This window comes from Pseudorasbora parva, chromosome 6 (assembly GCF_024679245.1).
Source record: "Pseudorasbora parva isolate DD20220531a chromosome 6, ASM2467924v1, whole genome shotgun sequence".
Taxonomy (NCBI): Eukaryota; Metazoa; Chordata; class Actinopteri; order Cypriniformes; family Gobionidae; genus Pseudorasbora; species Pseudorasbora parva.
The window spans coordinates 3297483-3317683 of NC_090177.1; the positions used below are offsets into that span (position 1 = coordinate 3297483).

Below are 20201 nucleotides of genomic sequence, written 5' to 3' on the forward strand. Positions count from 1 at the left end.
CCCTGCTCCTAAACCTACCCATCACACACACACACACACACACACACACACAAACACTGCCCCTGCTCCTAAACCTACCCATCACACACAGCCCCTAAACCTACCCATCACACACACACACACACACAGCCCCTGCCCCTAAACCTATACCCATCACACACACACACACACAGCCCCTGCCCCTAAACCTACCCATCACACACACACACACTGCCCCTGCCCCTAAACCTACCCATCACACACACACACACACACACACACACACACACACACACACACACACACACACTGCCCCTGCCCCTAAACCTACCCATCACACACACACACACACACACACACACACACACAGAGCCCCTACTCCTAAACCTTCCTATCACACACACACACACACAGCCCCTGAACCTACCCATATCTCTCACTCACACACACACACACACACACACACTAATGACAGTCTAAAAAACTCGTGTTTTACATAACCGCGTGCTATCTCGCCTGTAGGTTATTCAGAATATCTGCCAAACTAGTTAGTCTGGAATTATTTTTCTAACCACACCGGGACGCAACCGTCTGTCTCTCTGCGTTTAGGTTTATAAAGCATTGCTCGGTCGTGTCTCTCTTTATCTGTGTGGCCACACATACACACACACACACACACACACACACACACATTAGCGAGACCCACCCACATACAGCACATGAGGAAAAGAAAGCGAAACTCCCTTTAACACAGAGCTCCATGTCCTCCATGCAAATGGCAGATGAGAAGGGTCCACTCGTGTGCTCGGTTTGCCTCCAGGACCTGAGTGAAAGCACCTGCGCTCGGTGCGGGACGGAACCGGGGGAACCCGTGGATTGGGTTACGGAGCGGCTGGAGAGGACCGGACTGCAGACGGACGAGAAAGAGGAGGTGGAGCGCGACTGTGTAAAATGACATGAGAGAGTTTTTCTTGTATTCGGTGGGAAAATATCAAAATGATGCGAGTTTGTGCTTAAAACACGCAAAATGATCCGCCAATGGGGTGAGAAAAATAACCTTATTTCAATCAGAAACAAGTTCTCACCCCATTGGCAGATCATGTTGCCTGTTTTAAGCAAAAACTCTCATTTTGATTTGATTTTCATCAAAACAAGAAAAAATATCGTATGTCATTTTACTTATCTAGTAAATGCATCTTGATTTAAGAATTATTAGATATTTGGACACTGTCCAGAACGGCCGTCGGCAAAAAAAGAAATAAAGAAGTCTAATATAACACAATATGAACAGCTATCAGTAGGGGCACTAATACGATCACTTATATAACGTTACTGCTACGTGCAAAATCAACAACAACAACAAAAAACCTGAGGAAGACGAGTCGGCCTACTAGCCAGTTTGTGATTGGTCCCCGGATTTCCGAAATCAAATCGCGGCAGAATGGCTAGTAGAAAACGTAAGGAGAAAGGTGGATGGGAAAAAGTTAACGAAAAGAGGGCCAAGTACAGTGTCTGTTGAGCACGGCTAGGGGCGAGTGGCCGGATGATGGGCCTATCTGGGGGGCTGTTTTTTAGCCCCAGTCCGTCCCTGTTTAGACTAGAAACGAGACAAAATTACTGAGTAAGATGAGCATTTTTGCAGTGTAGTTGCTTGAGTCCTCTACCTATTGTTTCCAGTACAAATATCTAAATATTCATAAATCAAGATGCATTTACTAGACAAGTAAAACGACATAAGATATTTTATTAAGAGAAATTAAATTAAGAGAGTTTTTGCTTAAAACAGGCGAAATGATCTGCCAATGGGGTGAGAAAAATAATCTTATTTCTGTTTGAAACCTTGTTTCTTGATTCCGTCCCAATCAGAAATAAGATTATTTTTATCACCCAGGGCCATATATCACCCCATTGGCACTGGCAGATCATTTCGCCTGTTTTAAGTAAAAACTCACTTCATTTTGATTTTATTTTCAACAAAACAAGAAAAAATATCTTATGACCTTTTACTGATCTAGTAAATGTATCTTGATTAAAATTTGTTAGATATTTAGACTGGAAACAAGACAAAATGACTGAGTTAGAAGAGCATTTTTTGCAGTGTGAAGCCGTCGGGACGTCTTGCGAGACTCAGGTGCACGACGACCTGAGTGCGGGGAAAGATGTGTCACAAACACCACACACACTTGTGGAGGTTACAGGACAGCTGCAGGGGAAGATGTGCCGCGAACATCAGACGCTCTTGGAGGTTTACTGCCGCACTGACCACCAGTGCATCTGCAGCCTTTGCATGCTGGACTCGAAACACAAAGGACACGAGATGGTCTCGGCTGCTACAGAACGAGCAGACAAACAGGTATTATTGGGTCACCTTCAGTCCGATAATCAGGGTTGGGGAAAGTTATTTAGAAAACTAATGCATTACAATGTTGCGTTACTCCCTTAAAGGGGTGGTTGCATGTGATTTGACTTTTTTTACTTTAGTTAGACGGTACTCTATATAGGGGATAGGGAACGATCAGACAGTGCACTATATAGGGGATAGGGAACGATCAGACGGTGCTCTATATAGGGGATAGGGAACGATCAGACAGTGCACTATATAGGGGATAGGGAACGATCAGACGGTGCTCTATATAGGGGATAGGGAACGATCAGACAGTGCACTATATAGGGGATAGGGAACGATCAGACGGTGCTCTATATAGGGGATAGGGAACGATCAGACAGTGCTCTATATAGGGGATAGGGAACGATCAGACGGTGCACTATATAGGGGATAGGGAACAATCAGACAGTGCACTATATAGGGGATAGGGAACAATCAGACAGTGCTCTATATAGGGGCTGGGGAACGATCAGACAGGGCACTATATAGGGGATAGGGAACAATCAGACAGTGCTCTATATAGGGGCTGGGGAACGATCAGACAGGGCACTATATAGGGGATAGGGAACGATCAGACAGTGCACTATATAGGGGATAGGGAACAATCAGACGGTGCTCTATATAGGGGATAGGGAACGATCAGACAGTGCACTATATAGGGGATAGGGAACGATCAGACGGTGCTCTATATAGGGGATAGGGAACGATCAGACAGTGCACTATATAGGGGATAGGGAACGATCAGACGGTGCTCTATATAGGGGATAGGGAACGATCAGACAGTGCACTATATAGGGGATAGGGAACGATCAGACAGTGCACTATATAGGGGATAGGGAACGATCAGACGGTGCTCTATATAGGGGATAGGGAACGATCAGACAGTGCTCTATATAGGGGATAGGGAACGATCAGACGGTGCACTATATAGGGGATAGGGAACAATCAGACAGTGCACTATATAGGGGATAGGGAACAATCAGACAGTGCTCTATATAGGGGCTGGGGAACGATCAGACAGGGCACTATATAGGGGATAGGGAACAATCAGACAGTGCTCTATATAGGGGCTGGGGAACGATCAGACAGGGCACTATATAGGGGATAGGGAACGATCAGACAGTGCACTATATAGGGGATAGGGAACAATCAGACAGTGCTCTATATAGGGGCTGGGGAACGATCAGACAGTGCACTATATAGGGGATAGGGAACGATCAGACAGTGCTCTATATAGGGGATAGGGAACGATCAGACAGTGCACTATATAGGGGATAGGGAGCGATCAGACAGTGCACTATATAGGGGATAGGGAACGATCAGACAGTGCTCTATATAGGGGATAGGGAACGATCAGACGGTGCTCTATATAGGGGATAGGGAACGATCAGACGGTGCTCTATATAGGGGATAGGGAACGATCAGACGGTGCTCTATATAGGGGATAGGGAACGATCAGACGGTGCTCTATATAGGGGATAGGGAACGATCAGACGGTGCTCTATATAGGGGATAGGGAACGATCAGACAGTGCACTATATAGGGGATAGGGAACGATCAGACAGTGCACTATATAGGGGATAGGGAACGATCAGACAGTGCACTATATAGGGGATAGGGAACGATCAGACGGTGCTCTATATAGGGGATAGGGAACGATCAGACGGTGCTCTATATAGGGGATAGGGAACGATCAGACAGTGCACTATATAGGGGATAGGGAACGATCAGACGGTGCTCTATATAGGGGATAGGGAACGATCAGACGGTGCTCTATATAGGGGATAGGGAACGATCAGACAGTGCACTATATAGGGGATAGGGAACGATCAGACGGTGCTCTATATAGGGGATAGGGAACGATCAGACAGTGCTCTATATAGGGGATAGGGAACGATCAGACGGTGCTCTATATAGGGGATAGGGAACGAACAGACGGTGCTCTATATAGGGGATAGGGAACGATCAGACGGTGCTCTATATAGGGGATAGGGAACGATCAGACAGTGCACTATATAGGGGATAGGGAACGATCAGACAGTGCTCTATATAGGGGATAGGGAATGATCAGACGGTGCACTATATAGGGTCTGGGGAACGATCAGACGGTGCTCTATATAGGGAATAGGGAACAATCAGACGGTGCTCTATATAGGGGATAGGGAACGATCAGACAGTGCTCTATATAGGGGATAGGGAACGATCAGACAGTGCACTATATAGGGGATAGGGAACGATCAGACGGTGCTCTATATAGGGAATAGGAAACAAATGGACTGCATTTAAATGGACTGCATTTATATAGCGCTTTTATCCAAAGCGCTTTACATTTTTGCCTCACATTCACCCATTCATACACCGACGGCGATGTCAGCCATGTAAGGCGCCATCCAGCTCGTCGGGAGCAGCTGGGGTTAGGTGTCTTGCTCATGGAAACTTCGACACTTGGTCTGGTGGAACCGGGGATTGAACCCCCAACCTGCTGGTTTGTAGACAACCTACATGAACCACTGCCGCCCCACTGCCGAACAATCAGACGGTGCTCTATATAGGGGATAGGGAACGATCAGACAGTGCACTATATAGGGGATAGGGAACGATCAGAAAGTGCTCTATATAGGGGACAGGGGACGATCAGACAGCGCACTATATAGGGGATAGGGAACAATCAGACGGTGCTCCATATAGGGCATGGGGAATGATCAGACAGTGCACTATATAGGGGATAGGGAACAATCAGACGGTGCTCTATATAGGGGATAGGGAACGATCAGACAGTGCACTATATAGGGGATAGGGAACAATCAGACGGTGCTCTATATAGGGGATAGAGAACGATCAGACAGCGCTCTATATAGGGGATAAAGAATGATCAGACAGTGCACTATATAGGGGATAGGGAACGATCAGACAGTGCACTATATAGGGGATAGGGAACGATCAGACAGTGCACTATATAGGGGATAGGGAACGATCAGACGGTGCTCTATATAGGGGATAGGGAACGATCAGACAGTGCACTATAGGGGATAGGGAATGATCAGACGGTGCTCTATATAGGAAATATGGAACGATCAGACAGTGCACTATATAGGGGATAGAGAACGATCAGACAGGGCACTATATAGGGGATGGGGAACGATCAGACAGTGCTCTATATAGGGGATAGGGAACGATCAGACAGTGCTCTATATAGGGGATAGGGAACGATCAGACAGTGCACTATATAGGGGATAGAGAACGATCAGACAGTGCACTATATAGGGGATAGGGAACGATCCGACAGTGCACTATATATGGGATAGAGAATGATCAGACAGTGCACTATATAGGGGATAGGGAACGATCAGACAGTGCTCTATATAGGGGATAGGGAACGATCAGACAGTGCACTATATACGGGATAGGGAACGATCAGACAGTGCACTATATAGGGGATAGGGAACGATCAGACAGTGCTCTATATAGGGGATAGGGAACGATCAGACAGTGCACTATATAGGGGATAGGGAACGATCAGACAGGGCACTATATAGGGGATGGGGAACGATCAGACAGTGCTCTATATAGGGGATAGGGAACGATCAGACAGTGCACTATATAGGGGATAGGGAACGATCAGACAGTGCACTATATAGGGGATAGGGAACGATCAGACAGCGCTCTATATAGGGGATAGGGAACGATCAGACAGTGCACTATATATGGGATAGGGAACGATCAGACAGTGCACTATATATGGGATAGAGAACGATCAGACAGTGCTCTATATAGGGGTTCGGGAACGATCAGACAGTGCACTATATAGGGGATAGGGAACGATCAGACAGTGCACTATATAGGGGATAGAGAACGATCAGAGTGATCTATATAGGGGATAGGGAACAATCAGACAGTGCTCTATATAGGGGATAGGGAACGATCAGACAGTGCACTATATAGGGGATAGGGAACAATCAGACAGTGCTCTATATAGGGGATAGGGAACAATCAGACAGTGCTCTATATAGGGGATAGGGAACAATCAGACAGTGCTCTATATAGGGGATAGGGAACGATCAGACAGGGCACTATATAGGGGATAGAGAACGATCAGACAGTGCTCTATATAGGGGATAGGGAACAATCAGACAGTGCTCTATATAGGGGATAGGGAACGATCAGACAGTGCTCTATATAGGGGATAGGGAACGATCAGACAGGGCACTATATAGGGGATAGAGAACGATCAGACAGTGCTCTATATAGGGGATAGGGAACAATCAGACAGTGCTCTATATAGGGGATAGGGGACGATCAGACAGTGCACTATATAGGGGATATGGAACAATCAGACAGTGCTCTATATAGGGGATAGGGAACAATCAGACAGTGCTCTATATAGGGGATAGGGAACAATCAGACAGTGCTCTATATAGGGGATAGGGAACGATCAGACAGGGCACTATATAGGGGATAGAGAACGATCAGACAGTGCTCTATATAGGGGATAGGGAACAATCAGACAGTGCTCTATATAGGGGATAGGGAACGATCAGACAGTGCACTATATAGGGGATAGGGAACAATCAGACAGTGCTCTATATAGGGGATAGGGAACGATCAGACAGTGCACTATATAGGGGATAGGGAACAATCAGACAGTGCTCTATATAGGGGATAGGGAACGATCAGACAGTGCTCTATATAGGGGATAGGGAACAATCAGACAGTGCACTATATAGCGGATAGGGAACAATCAAAACAAAGGGAAAAAATCAGATTACTTAAAATTTGTCAGTTTTGAAAACGTCTAAGAAAAAAGTTAATAAAAACACTCATAAAACCTAATTTGATTGAACTTATTTGTTTAATTTAAGTTTACTCTTCTCAACCCAATGAATACATTTGAGAAATCAGGTCTGCTATTGTTCAGACATACCAGTAATTACGTTGCCATGTCGCTGGAAAGACTCATCGGTGTCCCAATATGTAGTGAGCCAGTGTCCTTACCAGTGCACACTATATACCAATTCACAACCGAGGGAGCTGATTGACAAGTCTTGTTGTCCAATGGTTCCCAGAGGCAGCTGGAAAAGTCCAAGCAGATGGTTAGGGGTCGAGAGACTGAGCTGAAGGAAATCCAAAAGGCTGCAGGTACCCTCAGGGTAAGTTTCTGGTTCATTTTAAAGTTACTGAACACTTTATTTTACCTTAAAATTAATAGGCAGAAACTATAAGCCATTGGTTGAATTCCCAAAGCGAGTTGAACCCTGAACAATGGAAGATGGGACAAAAATTACAACCGAAAAAATGCTTACAGGGATAGTTCCCCCAAAAATGAGCACGTGATGTTTATCTGCTGACCGCGAGGGTGTCCGAGACGTAGGTGTGTTTGTTTCTTCAGGAGAACACAAATGAAGATTTTTAACTCAACTGTTGCTCGTATAATGCATGTCAATAGGGTGTATTTCTATGAGAGTAAAAAACACACACATATACGAATCTATATTAAACCTGTTACTTCCACCGAATTAGGTCAAAATACCGATGTTATATATATGCATTATATATGCGGTATATATACGGTAGATTCCTCATTAGTGCCTGTGCGGATCGGTCGAATGAGGCATCTATGTAAATTTATCAATGATCACGGCGGTATTTTAACTTTATTCGGCTGAAGGAATACTAGATGAGATTCGTCTGATATGAGGTATAAAATAACACAATTACTGTTGTGTTTCTGGCAGAAAAAGATCGTTTCGTGTCTTCAGACATCAGTGTGTCTCCACGAGCCTCAGGGTTTAATATGGATTCGTATGTGTGTGTGTTTTTTACTCTTATAGAAATACACCCCATTGACATGCATTACATGAGCAACGGTTGAGTTAAAAATCTTCATTTGTGTTCTCCTGAAGAAACAAACACACCTAAATCTCGGACGCCCTGGGGGTCAGCAGATAAACATCACTGGCTCATTTCTGGGTGAACTATCCCTTTAAGTAGATCTGTCTATATGTCCATAAACAGAACTTGGGTCAAGCCACAGAGGAAGAAGGTGATAGGATCTTTACCAAACTGCTTGGCTTTATACGGAGAAGCCACACGGAGATGATCGCGCTAGTCCAAACTCAGAAGACCACAGAGTTGGGCCGAATTCAGGGACATTTGGAAGGTCTGGAAAAGGAGATCTCAAAGCTGAGGAGAAAGCAGTCTGAACTGGAGCAGCTTTCACATATTGAGGATCACATCCATTTCCTCCAGGTAACACAGGGGTGTCCAGGGAGGGCCACTGTCCTGCAAAGTTTATCTCCAACCGCAAATAATCTCACCCAAACCAACAGAAATGGACAAAGTACACAACTCTTTTACTTTAGTAACAGTACTACTGGTCAGATATTACTCCGTTACGAGTGAAAGTTCTAAAAACTGATTTTTACTAGAGTAAAAGTACAGAAGTATTTGTTTTCAAAAGGATTTAAGTATCAAAAGTAAATGTCCTTTTTTATGTCGCCGCATTATTTTATTATTGTTGTATAAATGCACATTATGCCATCATGGTTTAATCCAGTCAGTGACGCTCCATCTGACATACTAGCATACGACTAACTTAAAGGGGGGGTGAAATGCTGTTTCATGCATACTGATCTTTTTACACTGTTAAAGACTTGGAATCCCATACTAAACATAGACAAAGTTTCAAAAGTTAAGGTGGACGTTTGATGGGAGTATTTCTTTGTCAAAAATACTACTTCCGGTTAGTCATAAGTTTCGGCGTTTTTTGAGATCATGCGTCCCCTTTGACGTTAATGGGGGCGGAATTTCCTTGTATGGGCCTTACGGACAATTCTACCGGAAGCGCGTGAGAGAGAGCGAGGGAGAGAGCGAAAGTAACAGGCTACGCCCATCAAAGCGCTGGCTTGTAGGATGCTAAACAGGTGATATAACCAGTAGCTACTGACTTACCCACTGATAGGCCGGCGGTCGATCTGTATTAGCACTTTCCTCACGCGACGGGCGAATCACTTTCCTCACAGAGCGACTCACTTTCCTCACGCAACAGGCGAATCACTTTCCTCACTGAGCGAATCACTTTCCTCACAGAGCGACTCACTTTCCTCACAGAGCGACTCACTTTCCTCACGCGGCGGGCGAATCACTTTCCTCACTGAGCGAATCACTTTCCTCACAGAGCGACTCACTTTCCTCACAGAGCGACTCACTTTCCTCACAGCGACTCACTTTCCTCACAGAGCGACTCACTTTCCTCACAGAGCGACTCACTTTCCTCACAGAGCGACTCACTTTCCTCACGCGGCGGGCGAATCACTTTCCTCACTGAGCGAATCACTTTCCTCACGCGGCGGGCGAATCACTTTCCTCACAGAGCGAATCACTTTCCTCACTGCAGCGCGCTGCTGCACACGTCATTATTTAGCTCCGCTCACATGACACGCCCCCACCCGCTCGGCTTTTTTCGGAAAGACTCGGAACAGCGCATCTTTCTTATATAATTATAAAAAAAATAAAGACTTTTCGGAGATATGCAGGATGCAATGCTACTCTATAGGTACTCAAGATTGACATGACACTGACTGAAACTGAGTGTTTCACCCGCCCTTTAAACTCATTTAAATACTTGTAGAAAACTTACAAAGCTCTTTATCAAGCTGCTGTCACTTTAAGGCCGAATGCACGGATCCAATACACTGATACACATCTGATATTCTCCCAACTTTACTCTTCTCTTTCTCCCAGATGTTTATATTTTTAATATTTTATAAGACATGCACCAAGTGTGTGCCAACTAAACTAATCTTGATTTTTTTTTAAACTGAAACATACTTTCAAAGTATGGCTATGAGTGCACACACTGCGCCGAGGAACCGTCTTCTTCCATTTTGCTATGATCAGTGTTCAAACAATGCTGGGAAACTTTACATGACTCTACAAGAGTGATTCCTGATAGACTGTCTGCAACAACAGCAACAAAAAACCTTTTAAAGAAGAAAAAAATCATCCACTGACTTTCAAAGCTGCGACAGAAACGACTTTCGACTTCGAGGACCTTGATAGAAATGTAGTGGAGTAAAAAGGAAGATATTTGTCTTTCAAATGTAGTGAAGTTAGAGTCAAAGTTTCACGAAACAATTAATACTCAAGTAAAGTACAGATACTCAAAAAGTGTACTTTTTGACTCAAGTAAATGTGCTTAGTTACTGTCCAGCTCTGCAAACCAATCAAGGATTACCACAATCTTTTAGGCAGATATGTTCAGTGTTTGAACTATAACGTGGCCTTTGGAGGAGCCCTTTTTTTTTCTCTTTTTTTTGGGGGGGGGGGGGGGGGGGGAGACCTCAAAAGTGGACTTGAATATTCCTGCAAAAGCGGAAGAGTACTGCTCTGCTTCACTTCATAACGCAGCGCTCTGTATGTTAGGATGTCAAAAAGGTTTAAAAGTTACATTTTAGTCTGGTTTGCCTCACGTCTAACAGCGCTCGTCAATGTCAAAATGATTGAGATGGCGAATTAAATTAAAGTAGGCGGGGTTTACGTTCTCTATTGGCTGTCTTCACGTCTTCACACACACAGACGAGCACGTCAATCTACCGCTTAATGCCATTGTGGAGAGAGACTCTATTCTTTCCGGTGAAATCACAAAACAAATTGCTCACAAATTTGTCCCTACTCTTAATATACAATCACTGATAGACATCTTTGATAGCTTTGACACCATCGACACGAATTGATAGTTCAAAAAGCCACCCACAAATAGTCTAAAAACAAAGCACCCGGCTGTCTTTGAGTTGACTTGAACAATGGTTAAAGTTACTCATCAGGGTGCAGAAGAAAACCATAATTCCTCCATTTAACTACAGGTCCTTCTCAAAAAATTAGCATATTGCGATAAAGTTCATTATTTTCCATAATGTAATGATTTCAATTAAACTTTCATATATTTTAGATTCATTGCACACCAACTGAAATATTTCAGGTCTTTTGTTGTTTTAATACTGATGATTTTGGCATACAGATCATGAAAAGGTTCTCTAAACGAGCTATTAACCTAATCATCTGAATCAACTAATTAACTCTAAACACCTGCAAAAGATTCCTGAGGCTTTTAAAAACTCCCAGCCTGGTTCATTACTCAAAACCGCAATCATGGGTAAGACTGCCGACCTGACTGCTGTCCAGAAGGCCATCATTGACACCCTCAAGCGAGAGGGGAAGACACAGAAAGACATTTCTGAACGAATAGGCTGTTCCCAGAGTGCTGTATCAAGGCACCTCAGTGGGAAGTCTGTGGGAAGGAAAAAGTGTGGCAAAAAACGCTGCAGAACGAGAAGAGGTGAGCGGACCCTGAGGAAGATTGTGGAGAAGGACCGATTCCAGACCTTGGGGGACCTGCGGAAGCAGTGGACTGAGTCTGGAGTAGAAACATCCAGAGCCACCGAGCACAGGCGTGTGCAGGAAATGGGCTACAGGTGCTGCATTCCCCAGGTCAAGACACTTTTGGGCTACAGAGAAGCAGCACTGGACTGTTACTCAGCGGTCCAAAGTACTTTTTTCGGATGAAAGCAAATTTTGCATGTCATTCGGAAATCAAGGTGCCGGAGTCTGGAGGAAGACTGGGGAGAAGGAAATGCCCAAATGCCTGAAGTCCAGTGTCAAGTCCCCACAGTCAGTGATGGTCTGGGGTGCCATGTCAGCTGCTGGTGTTGGTCCACTGTGTTTTATCAAGGGCAGGGTCAATGCAGCTCGCTATCAGGAGATTTTGGAGCACGTCATGCTTCCATCTGCTGAAAAGCTTTATGGAGATGAAGATTTGGTTTTTCAGCACGACCTGGCACCTGCTCACAGTGCCAAAACCACTGGTAAATGGTTTACTGACCATGGTATTACTGTGCTCAATTGGCCTGCCAACTCTCCTGACCTGAACCCCATAGAGAATCTGTGGGATATTGTGAAGAGAAAGTTGAGAGACGCGAGACCCAACACTCTGGATGAGCTTAAGGCCGCTATCGAAGCCTCCTGGGCCTCCAGAACACCTCAGCAGTGCCACAGGCTGATCGCCTCCATGCCACGCCGCACTGAAGCAGTCATTTCTGCTAAACGATTCCCCAGCAAGTATTGAGTGCAGAACTGAACATAATTATTTGAAGGTTGACTTTTTTAAGTCACTATGGTCACTATGTTAAGACTGTTTTTTAAGCAATAATTTGTCCAACTAGCAAGTAGTCTAAATGTAATCAGGCTTACTGTTCTAACTCAAATTGAACCGATCTGCCATGTTATGTAACTGATTTTAGAAAGTAAGGACCAGTCTTAAAGAAAAAAAATTAGGTGACTTACTTTTAAGACTAGTTTTATTGGTTTATGCAACTGGCCACTGTCAATATTTTTTGACACCACCCAAAATGTCACAACTCACGTTTTCAGGGGAGCCCATGTCTTAGGGTGCTTTCACATCTCTAGGTCGGTTCATTTGGTCCAAACCAAGGGCAAACAATTATACAAGAGCTGTCTCTCATTTCATTAAATTTCGAAGGCTGCGTCCTCCGGAGGACCCGTCCTGTGTAGGATGCAGTATAGGGAGTGTCCTCAATCAGAATTAAACGAGACGTCCTTCGTAGGATACACAGGCAGGAAGTATCACGTTGCTATGCCAACAAGTTCGCCCTCGTTGCGCTCTCACGCCAGTTATATGAATGACTTGAAAATGACTATGAAATGTTTCTTGTCTTGACAGCAATGTACTGTTCTAAACGTTTAAAAAGCACTAAAGCATTGTAATCCTGTTTACCACAACTATCTGTTTGAGGTAATAGAGCTTAAAAAAAAAAAAAAAAAAAAGAAGCTTGAACTACTTAATTTAAACACATTTAAACGCTCGCATGTATATCTGGCGGTGGTGCCGTTTTTTCATATAATATAAAAAAAAAATATGACGGTTGTTAATAGAGACGCAAAGAATTGTGGGTTATCTCCAGCCGTGAAGGATACACCTCATGCACACTCAGAAATCCTGTGAAAGAAGGACGCATTCGAAGGTCGCATTTGGAGAGTCCTACTCACTTTTTTGAAATGAGACGGCCTTATGACGTGTGCACCCTCAAATGCGACCTCCAGAGGACAAAGCCTTCAGAAATGAGACACAGCTATTGTTGCATTTTTCAGCTTTTTTGGTTCCTTTTCACACCACACTGATTGCTTTGGTCTGAACCAGTTGAAACGAACCAAAACGCAGGCACGTGACACATCCACATCACTCATTGGCCATGACGTATATTAAATAAACTGCTGTTCGATTGGTCAGAATTTTTGGTGTGGGAAAGTTCCAACAAAAGAGGCAAATCCAGCAAACTATAATAACACTATGGAGAGACGACTGCGGGCTGGTTTTGTCCCTGGCCATAATCTACTACACTGTGTGTATTTACCACAGTATGCAAACAATACATTTCTATAATGAAGCGCGGATGCGACGTGAAAACAACGTTCTAATGCACTGCAGACGAGCGCACATCACTTGTCACTTCAAGAGGAGGCGTGCATTAATTATTAACTCTTGACATGCTCATCTTCCCGAAAATATTGCCAAAGATCTATCAGGTAATAATATCATGCACACAATGTCAGCGCAGCTACGGCAGCTGGTTCAGTCCAAAAATGATCAGTACTTTTGCAGTCGGCTCTGTTCGAGGTCGGATCACGTTCTCACCACAAACGAACGCTCCAGAGTTCGTTTTGAAAGTGTACCGAGACCTCCTTTGGTCCGCTTTTGGTGCGCACCCGAGTGCGATTGCTACTTTCAGACCTAACCAAACGAACCGCACCAAAGAGGGAAACAAACTCTAGTACGATTCAACCGAACTAAATGAGGCAGGTGTGAAAGCACCCTTATTTAGAGGAGCCGAGCTCCCCAGCAGTTCGCACCCCGAACTTGGTTCAACCGTTGGTGAAAATTGGAGCTAAATTCTGCAGGACATTGGCCCTCCAGGACCAGAAATACATTGAAATAAAGCATGTGTTATATATGATCAACAATTGGTATCAAAGTCTTTCAGCCGTTGAGGACTTGGTTGACGTAGTGACTCAGTGATCATAGGGTTGCTTGTTTAATTCCTGTGACGAGCAAACCATTTACTGCAAGACGCTTTGGATAAAAGTGGATACCATAGGACAACTGATTAATCTGCTGTAGCACTCTTACTCCTGATTATCTATCCAAATCTCGTAGGAGGTCCAATCTCGCTGGCCGACTTCTCAGTGTACTGACTTTCCCAGCCTAACCACTAATCCACAGTTCTCTTTTGGAGACGTGATCAAGTCCCTCTCCTCATTAACAGCACAAATAGAGGACATTTGGAGACGGGAAATGACCAAGATATTCTCAGCAGGTAATGTTTTATGAACAAATTTGGTCCACACATGTGGTTGAAAACAATCTAGTAGTCAAAGTATGGGACTACTACTAGATCATTGTGGACAAAACTTCCATACATCCAAAAACAATAAGTACTCCCAGGGGTTGCACAGCAGCGAGACCTAATCATTGGTGGATTTCAGCAGCTTTATCTGAACAGTAAGTGGGCCTATAGTCAAAAGTAAAACTGGACTCTTACAAAGAAAGGTATTTGGTGTCAGTAGATCTATGATGAACTTTCACATTTCCATTGCACAAACGGTTCTTCAGATTATTCAAATATGCAAGATCAGATGCTTATTTACTGCTCACAGAAAGGTTCTTCTGAACCGGAAATGTTTTGTTGCATTGCTTCAAACCCCCCTATTGAAACATTTGGAAGAGCTCTGCATGGACTCCGTACCCACCAGTGATGGTTAGGAGTCATCCAAAACTATTCTGAATGATTTACAGGTCGCGGTCGGTCGGGTCGTTTGAAAAAAAAGATGCTAATTAAATCTTTGTTATTCATATAGTACTAGACACAATTAACTGCGAGATCCACTGGCCAGGAGCGAGCGCACATTCAGCTCCGCAGGTCGAGTCGTAGAGCAACAGGACATCATAACTGCGTAAATATATCTGAGCGCATTTTGAGCTGTCCGTGTGTATGTCTACGCCGAAACGAACCATTGTGTGTGTGTGTGTGATGGGTAGGTTTAGGGGCAGTGTGTGTGTGTGTGTGTGTGTATGTGTGTGTGTGTGTGATGGGTAGGTTTAAGGGCAGTGTGTGTGTGTGTGTGTGTGTATGTGTGTGTGTGTGTGTGTGTGTGTGTGTGTGATGGGTAGGTTTAAGGGCAGTGTGTGTGTGTGTGTGTGTGTGTGTGTGTGTGTGTGTGTGTGATGGGTAGGTTTAAGGGCAGTGTGTGTGTGTGTGTGTGTGTGTGATGGGTAGATTTAGGGGCAGTGTGTGTGTGTGTGTGTGTGTAGGTTTAGGGGCAGTGTGTGTGTGTGTGATGGGTAGGTTTAAGGGCAGTGTGTGTGTGTGTGTGTGTGTGTGTGTGTGTGTGATGGGTAGGTTTAGGGGCAGTGTGTGTGTGTGTGATGGGTAGATTTAGGGGCAGTGTGTGTGTGTGATGGGTAGGTTTAGGGGCAGTGTGTGTGTGTGATGGGTAGATTTAGGGGCAGTGTGTGTGTGTGATGGGTAGGTTTAGGGGCAGTGTGTGTGTGATGGGTAGGTTTAGGGGCAGTGTGTGTGTGTGTGTGTGTGTGTGATGGGTAGGTTTAGGGGCAGTGTGTGTGATGGGTAGATTTAGGGGCTGTGTGTGTGTGTGTGTGTGTGTGTGTGTGTGTGATGGGTAGGTTTAGGGGCAGTATGTGTGATGGGTAGATTTAGGGGCTGTGTGTGTGTGTGTTTGTGTGTGTGTGTGTGTGATGGGTAGGTTTAGGGGCAGTGTGTGTGTGTGTGATGGGTAGGTTTAGGGGCAGTGTGTGTGTGTGATGGGTAGATTTAGGGGCAGTGTGTGTGTGTGTGTGATGGGTAGATTTAGGGGCAGTGTGTGTGTGTGTGTGATGGGTAGATTTAGGGGCAGTGTGTGTGTGTGTGTGTGTGATGGGTAGATTTAGGGGCAGTGTGTGTGTGTGTGTGTGTGTGTGATGGGTAGGGTTAGGGGCTGTGTGTGCGATTATGCGTCTTGATAGCACGCCCAAATGACATACAAATTGTCGTGTCATATAAACGCCATTGGGACGGTTGATTCAATATTATTTCTACACAGCAAGAGGAAATATAGCTAAAAATAAGTAGGCCCATCGGCACCTTATAGCCCTTTTAACCCCTTTCCAGACGTGGACAAATGCCCGATTGGCTGAACTGAGCAATGGCACTGGTCTATTTTAATTGGCTACTTTTAAACGCATATAGCTCAGTAATGTCAGATTGATGTGTTTTCTGAGAGGGGGAGAGACACACACTTTGATCAGACTGGATAAACACATGCAGCATCTTAACTATTAAGAAAATTAAACAAAATAAATGAATAAATTGACGCTACGATGAACATTTACTACTTTTAAAATATGCAGGTCAGGAAGCGGGTCGGGTACGATATTTCTTCTTTGCGGTCCGAGTTGCGAGCAGGGGGTGAAAGCGTCGGTCGGGTGCGGCCGGTTTATACACTGACCCGAACATCACTGGTACCCACTGAATCCTACAGAGACCCCAAAAGAAAAATTACATTTCAATGCCTATGCATTCCCTCCAGAAGTTTAGCGTTCCCCCACAAAACCCCACACAAAGTTTCTCAGGGAAATGCAAAAGCATTTTAAATGTAAATTTTCATCTCATCTCATATCTTTTCCATGTCCCCTTAGTGTAGTGATGGGCAACTCTAACTCCTCCAGAGTTTAGCTCCAACCCTTATCAAACACACCTGAAAAAAACAACCAGACTGCTTGAACGTTTTCAGGCAGGTGTGCTTGAGGGGCTCAACTCTGCTAAAGGCTTCAACACACTCCGCAAGAACAGAGAAAAAAGCTCTCGCTCCCAGGACGGTGAGAACAAAATGACGTCCGTTTGTTCTCGTAGCCCTGGTTTGGGAGTTCTCGACACATCGTCAGAGCAGAACTTTTTTTCTTGCGGGTGTCCGAGAACTATTGTGCGATTGGTCATACATTTAAAGTGGGCGTTGTTAAAGGGTCAGTTCACCCGAAAATGAACTGTCTGTCATTAACTCCTCCCCCTAATGTCGTTCCACACCCGTAAGACCTCCGTTCATCTTCACACACAGTTTAAGATATTTTATATTTAGTCCGAGAGCGTATGCAAGTGTATGCACACTATACTGTCCATGTCCAGAAAGGGAATAAAAACATCATCAAATCATCAAATGAATCAGTGAATCGATCAATGATTCGGATCGCCAATGTCTCGTGATTTCAGCAGTTTGACACGCGATCCGAATCATTGATTGATTCGCTGATTCATAACCGTTTGAATCTTTATTTAAGGATTGAAAACAAACCCTGAAGAGAAGCCAATGCTGAATAAAGTCGTAGTTTTTGTTATTTTTGGACCCAAATGTATTTCTGATGCTTCAAGAGACTCTAATTAACCCACTGATGTCTCATATGGACTACTGTGATGATGTTTTTATTCCCTTTCTGGACATGGACAGTATAGTGTGCATACACTTGCATACGCTCTCGGACTAAATATAAAATATCTTAAACTGTGTGTGAAGATGAACGGAGGTCTTACGGGTGTGGAGCGACATTAGGGAGAGGAGTTAATGACAGACAGTTCATTTTTGGGTGAACTAACCCTTTAATGCGGAGAAACGCAGATGATCGGCACCTGCTTTTCTCGTGAAGTATGAATGTACTGCCAGAACGAACTTTGTTCTTGTTCCTTCCACCTTGAGAAAACGAAAAAATGTCTCTGTTCTTGCAGAGTATGTTCAAAGCCTAAGGGGCTACATGGCACTTCACTAACGAAATCCTACACCCCTTGCGAAAGTCTTCATATTCCCAAATAACCAATCCATTCTCTCCAGTGACTGCAGAGAAGATCCTGCTGCCGCTAGAGCCCAAAACGAGGGAGGACTTTCTACAGTGTAAGTCATTCTTTTTGCTTACATTTAATAATAACCAAAACTGTCCAGATGAAAGGCAAAGGGATCACAAACCAGTTCAGCGCAAAATCCGCCTGGCAGCCGTAAAATAATCTTAATTCAAACAGAAAACAAGATTATTTTTCTCCCCCCATTGGCAGATTATTTATCTTATTTTAAGCAAAAACTCTCTTCATTTTGAGTTATTTTTCCCAAAACAAGACAATTACTTTTGCTTGTCTAGTAAATACTTCTTGTTTTAAGAATGTTTAGATGTTTGGACTAGAAACACGACGACAATACTGAGGAAGAAAAGCATTTTTTGCAGTGTACTTACTCACCTTGTTTCTCATCTCCCATCAGTTCTGGTTGCCTTGAGTCTGGACCCAAACACAGCCCATAGGAACCTCCGGTTAACGGAGCAGAACCGGGCTGTGGATTGCAGCATTGAGCCCGAATCATATCCAGAACATCGGGACAGATTTGAGTGGTGGGCCCAAGTGTTGAGCAAAGAAGGTCTGACAGGCCGCTGCTATTGGGAGATGATCTGGACCGGGCAGTTCGGCGCCGACATCGCCGTATCCTACAAGGACATCTGCAGAACTGGGCAAGACGACGACAGTGGATTTGGGTACAACAGGCAATCCTGGAGTTTGGACTGTTCCTCATTCAGATATGCCCTAGTGCACAATAACGAGGAGGTGGAGCTCAACGTACCCCTGTCCCACAGGATTGGGGTTTATTTGGACCACCGGGCTGGACTTCTGGCCTTCTACAGTGTCTCCGACACCATGATCCTCCTACACAGAGTGCAGACCAGGTTTACGCAACCCCTTTACCCAGGATTTGGGCTCTTTCAGGGATCCACTGCAAAATTTTGTGAACTGAAAGGTGGCGAATCAACGCAAGTCGTTAAAAGAGCCAAGAACAACGAGACAAGGACAAACCAAAGACACAGAAAAACGGCAAAGAGAAGCAAGAATCCCAGATGCGGAAAACGAGATGCCAGAAGTCTCAAATAGAAAATTACGTTTAGTAGCAAAAGTAGTCCCAGGCACTCGATGGGTGTGTTGAAAAAGTTAAAAAGCCTTTATTTTTTCATGGCTTAAACATTTAAAAATCGGTGACAGGTACACCTACGCGTTGCAGCTTTACATGCCTTCGTCAGGGTGTGTCTTAGAAAATTAAGTTTATCAAAAGGATAGTTCACCAAAATGAAAATTAGCCCATGTTTTTTTCAGCACTTTTATAATGGATGGACTTCACATTTTGGACTGCTATTATAAAGCTTGGAAGAGTTATTTAATATATTAATATAATGATTGTATTCGTCTGAAAGAATGTCATAAGCACCTTTAGGGGGAGTAAATCAAGGGGTAGTTTTTAGTTTTAGGCGAACTATCCCTTTAACGAAATTGCTCTGTCCTAAATAATCCATAATATAAATGTTGTCCTGAATTAAAAATAAATCAAGAGGGAAATAGCTTTACCAACAGTGCAGCAAAAGTTTTCTTTTCTTGTTTTAAGGTATTGCATTTGTTCGGCATTCACATTCGTTACACATTTCATTTACAACAAAAGTGTGATTGTCTTTGATTGTCATCTAATGTTGAATCAAAGGAATTCAATTCTCATACATGTATGGGACAAGTTTTGATTAAAGGAATAGTTCACTGTCATTATTTACTCACCAGAATGACTTCCATTTGGGTCTTTCCTCACACAAAGCATCGTATGACTTGGAATAAAGCACACAAGTCCTATGGACCCTTTTTAAGGGCTAATCACTGAAGGTGTGAAGGCTCCTCTTGTTGGCGTTCCTATTCTTCTTCTT

At 44.1% G+C, this 20201-nt stretch overlaps 2 protein-coding genes across 3 annotated transcripts in view; one reads left to right on the forward strand and one right to left on the reverse strand.

Annotated features, from left to right (window-relative positions):
• The window catches only part of abcg2a (ATP-binding cassette, sub-family G (WHITE), member 2a), a 41164-nt gene extending 40355 nt beyond the window's left edge, over window positions 1-809 (reverse strand). The window contains exon 1 of the mRNA XM_067445373.1: window positions 686-809. The gene's annotated coding sequence lies outside the window, so the exon portion shown is untranslated. The remainder of the gene's footprint in view (window positions 1-685) is intronic.
• ftr92 (finTRIM family, member 92) lies at window positions 686-19856 on the forward strand. Of its 2 annotated transcripts, none has more exons than XM_067445380.1 (7): window positions 686-925; window positions 2078-2332; window positions 7429-7512; window positions 8378-8611; window positions 14592-14751; window positions 18311-18370; window positions 18731-19856. In XM_067445380.1, exons 1-7 carry the CDS (start codon window positions 740-742, stop codon window positions 19387-19389), a joined length of 1638 nt encoding a protein of 545 aa, XP_067301481.1. In that variant the 5' UTR covers window positions 686-739; the 3' UTR covers window positions 19390-19856. The 2 variants fall into 2 exon arrangements, with proteins under 2 accessions (XP_067301481.1, XP_067301482.1); XM_067445381.1 differs by having other exon boundaries at window positions 686-910.
• The last annotated feature ends 345 nt before the right edge of the window (window positions 19857-20201 follow it).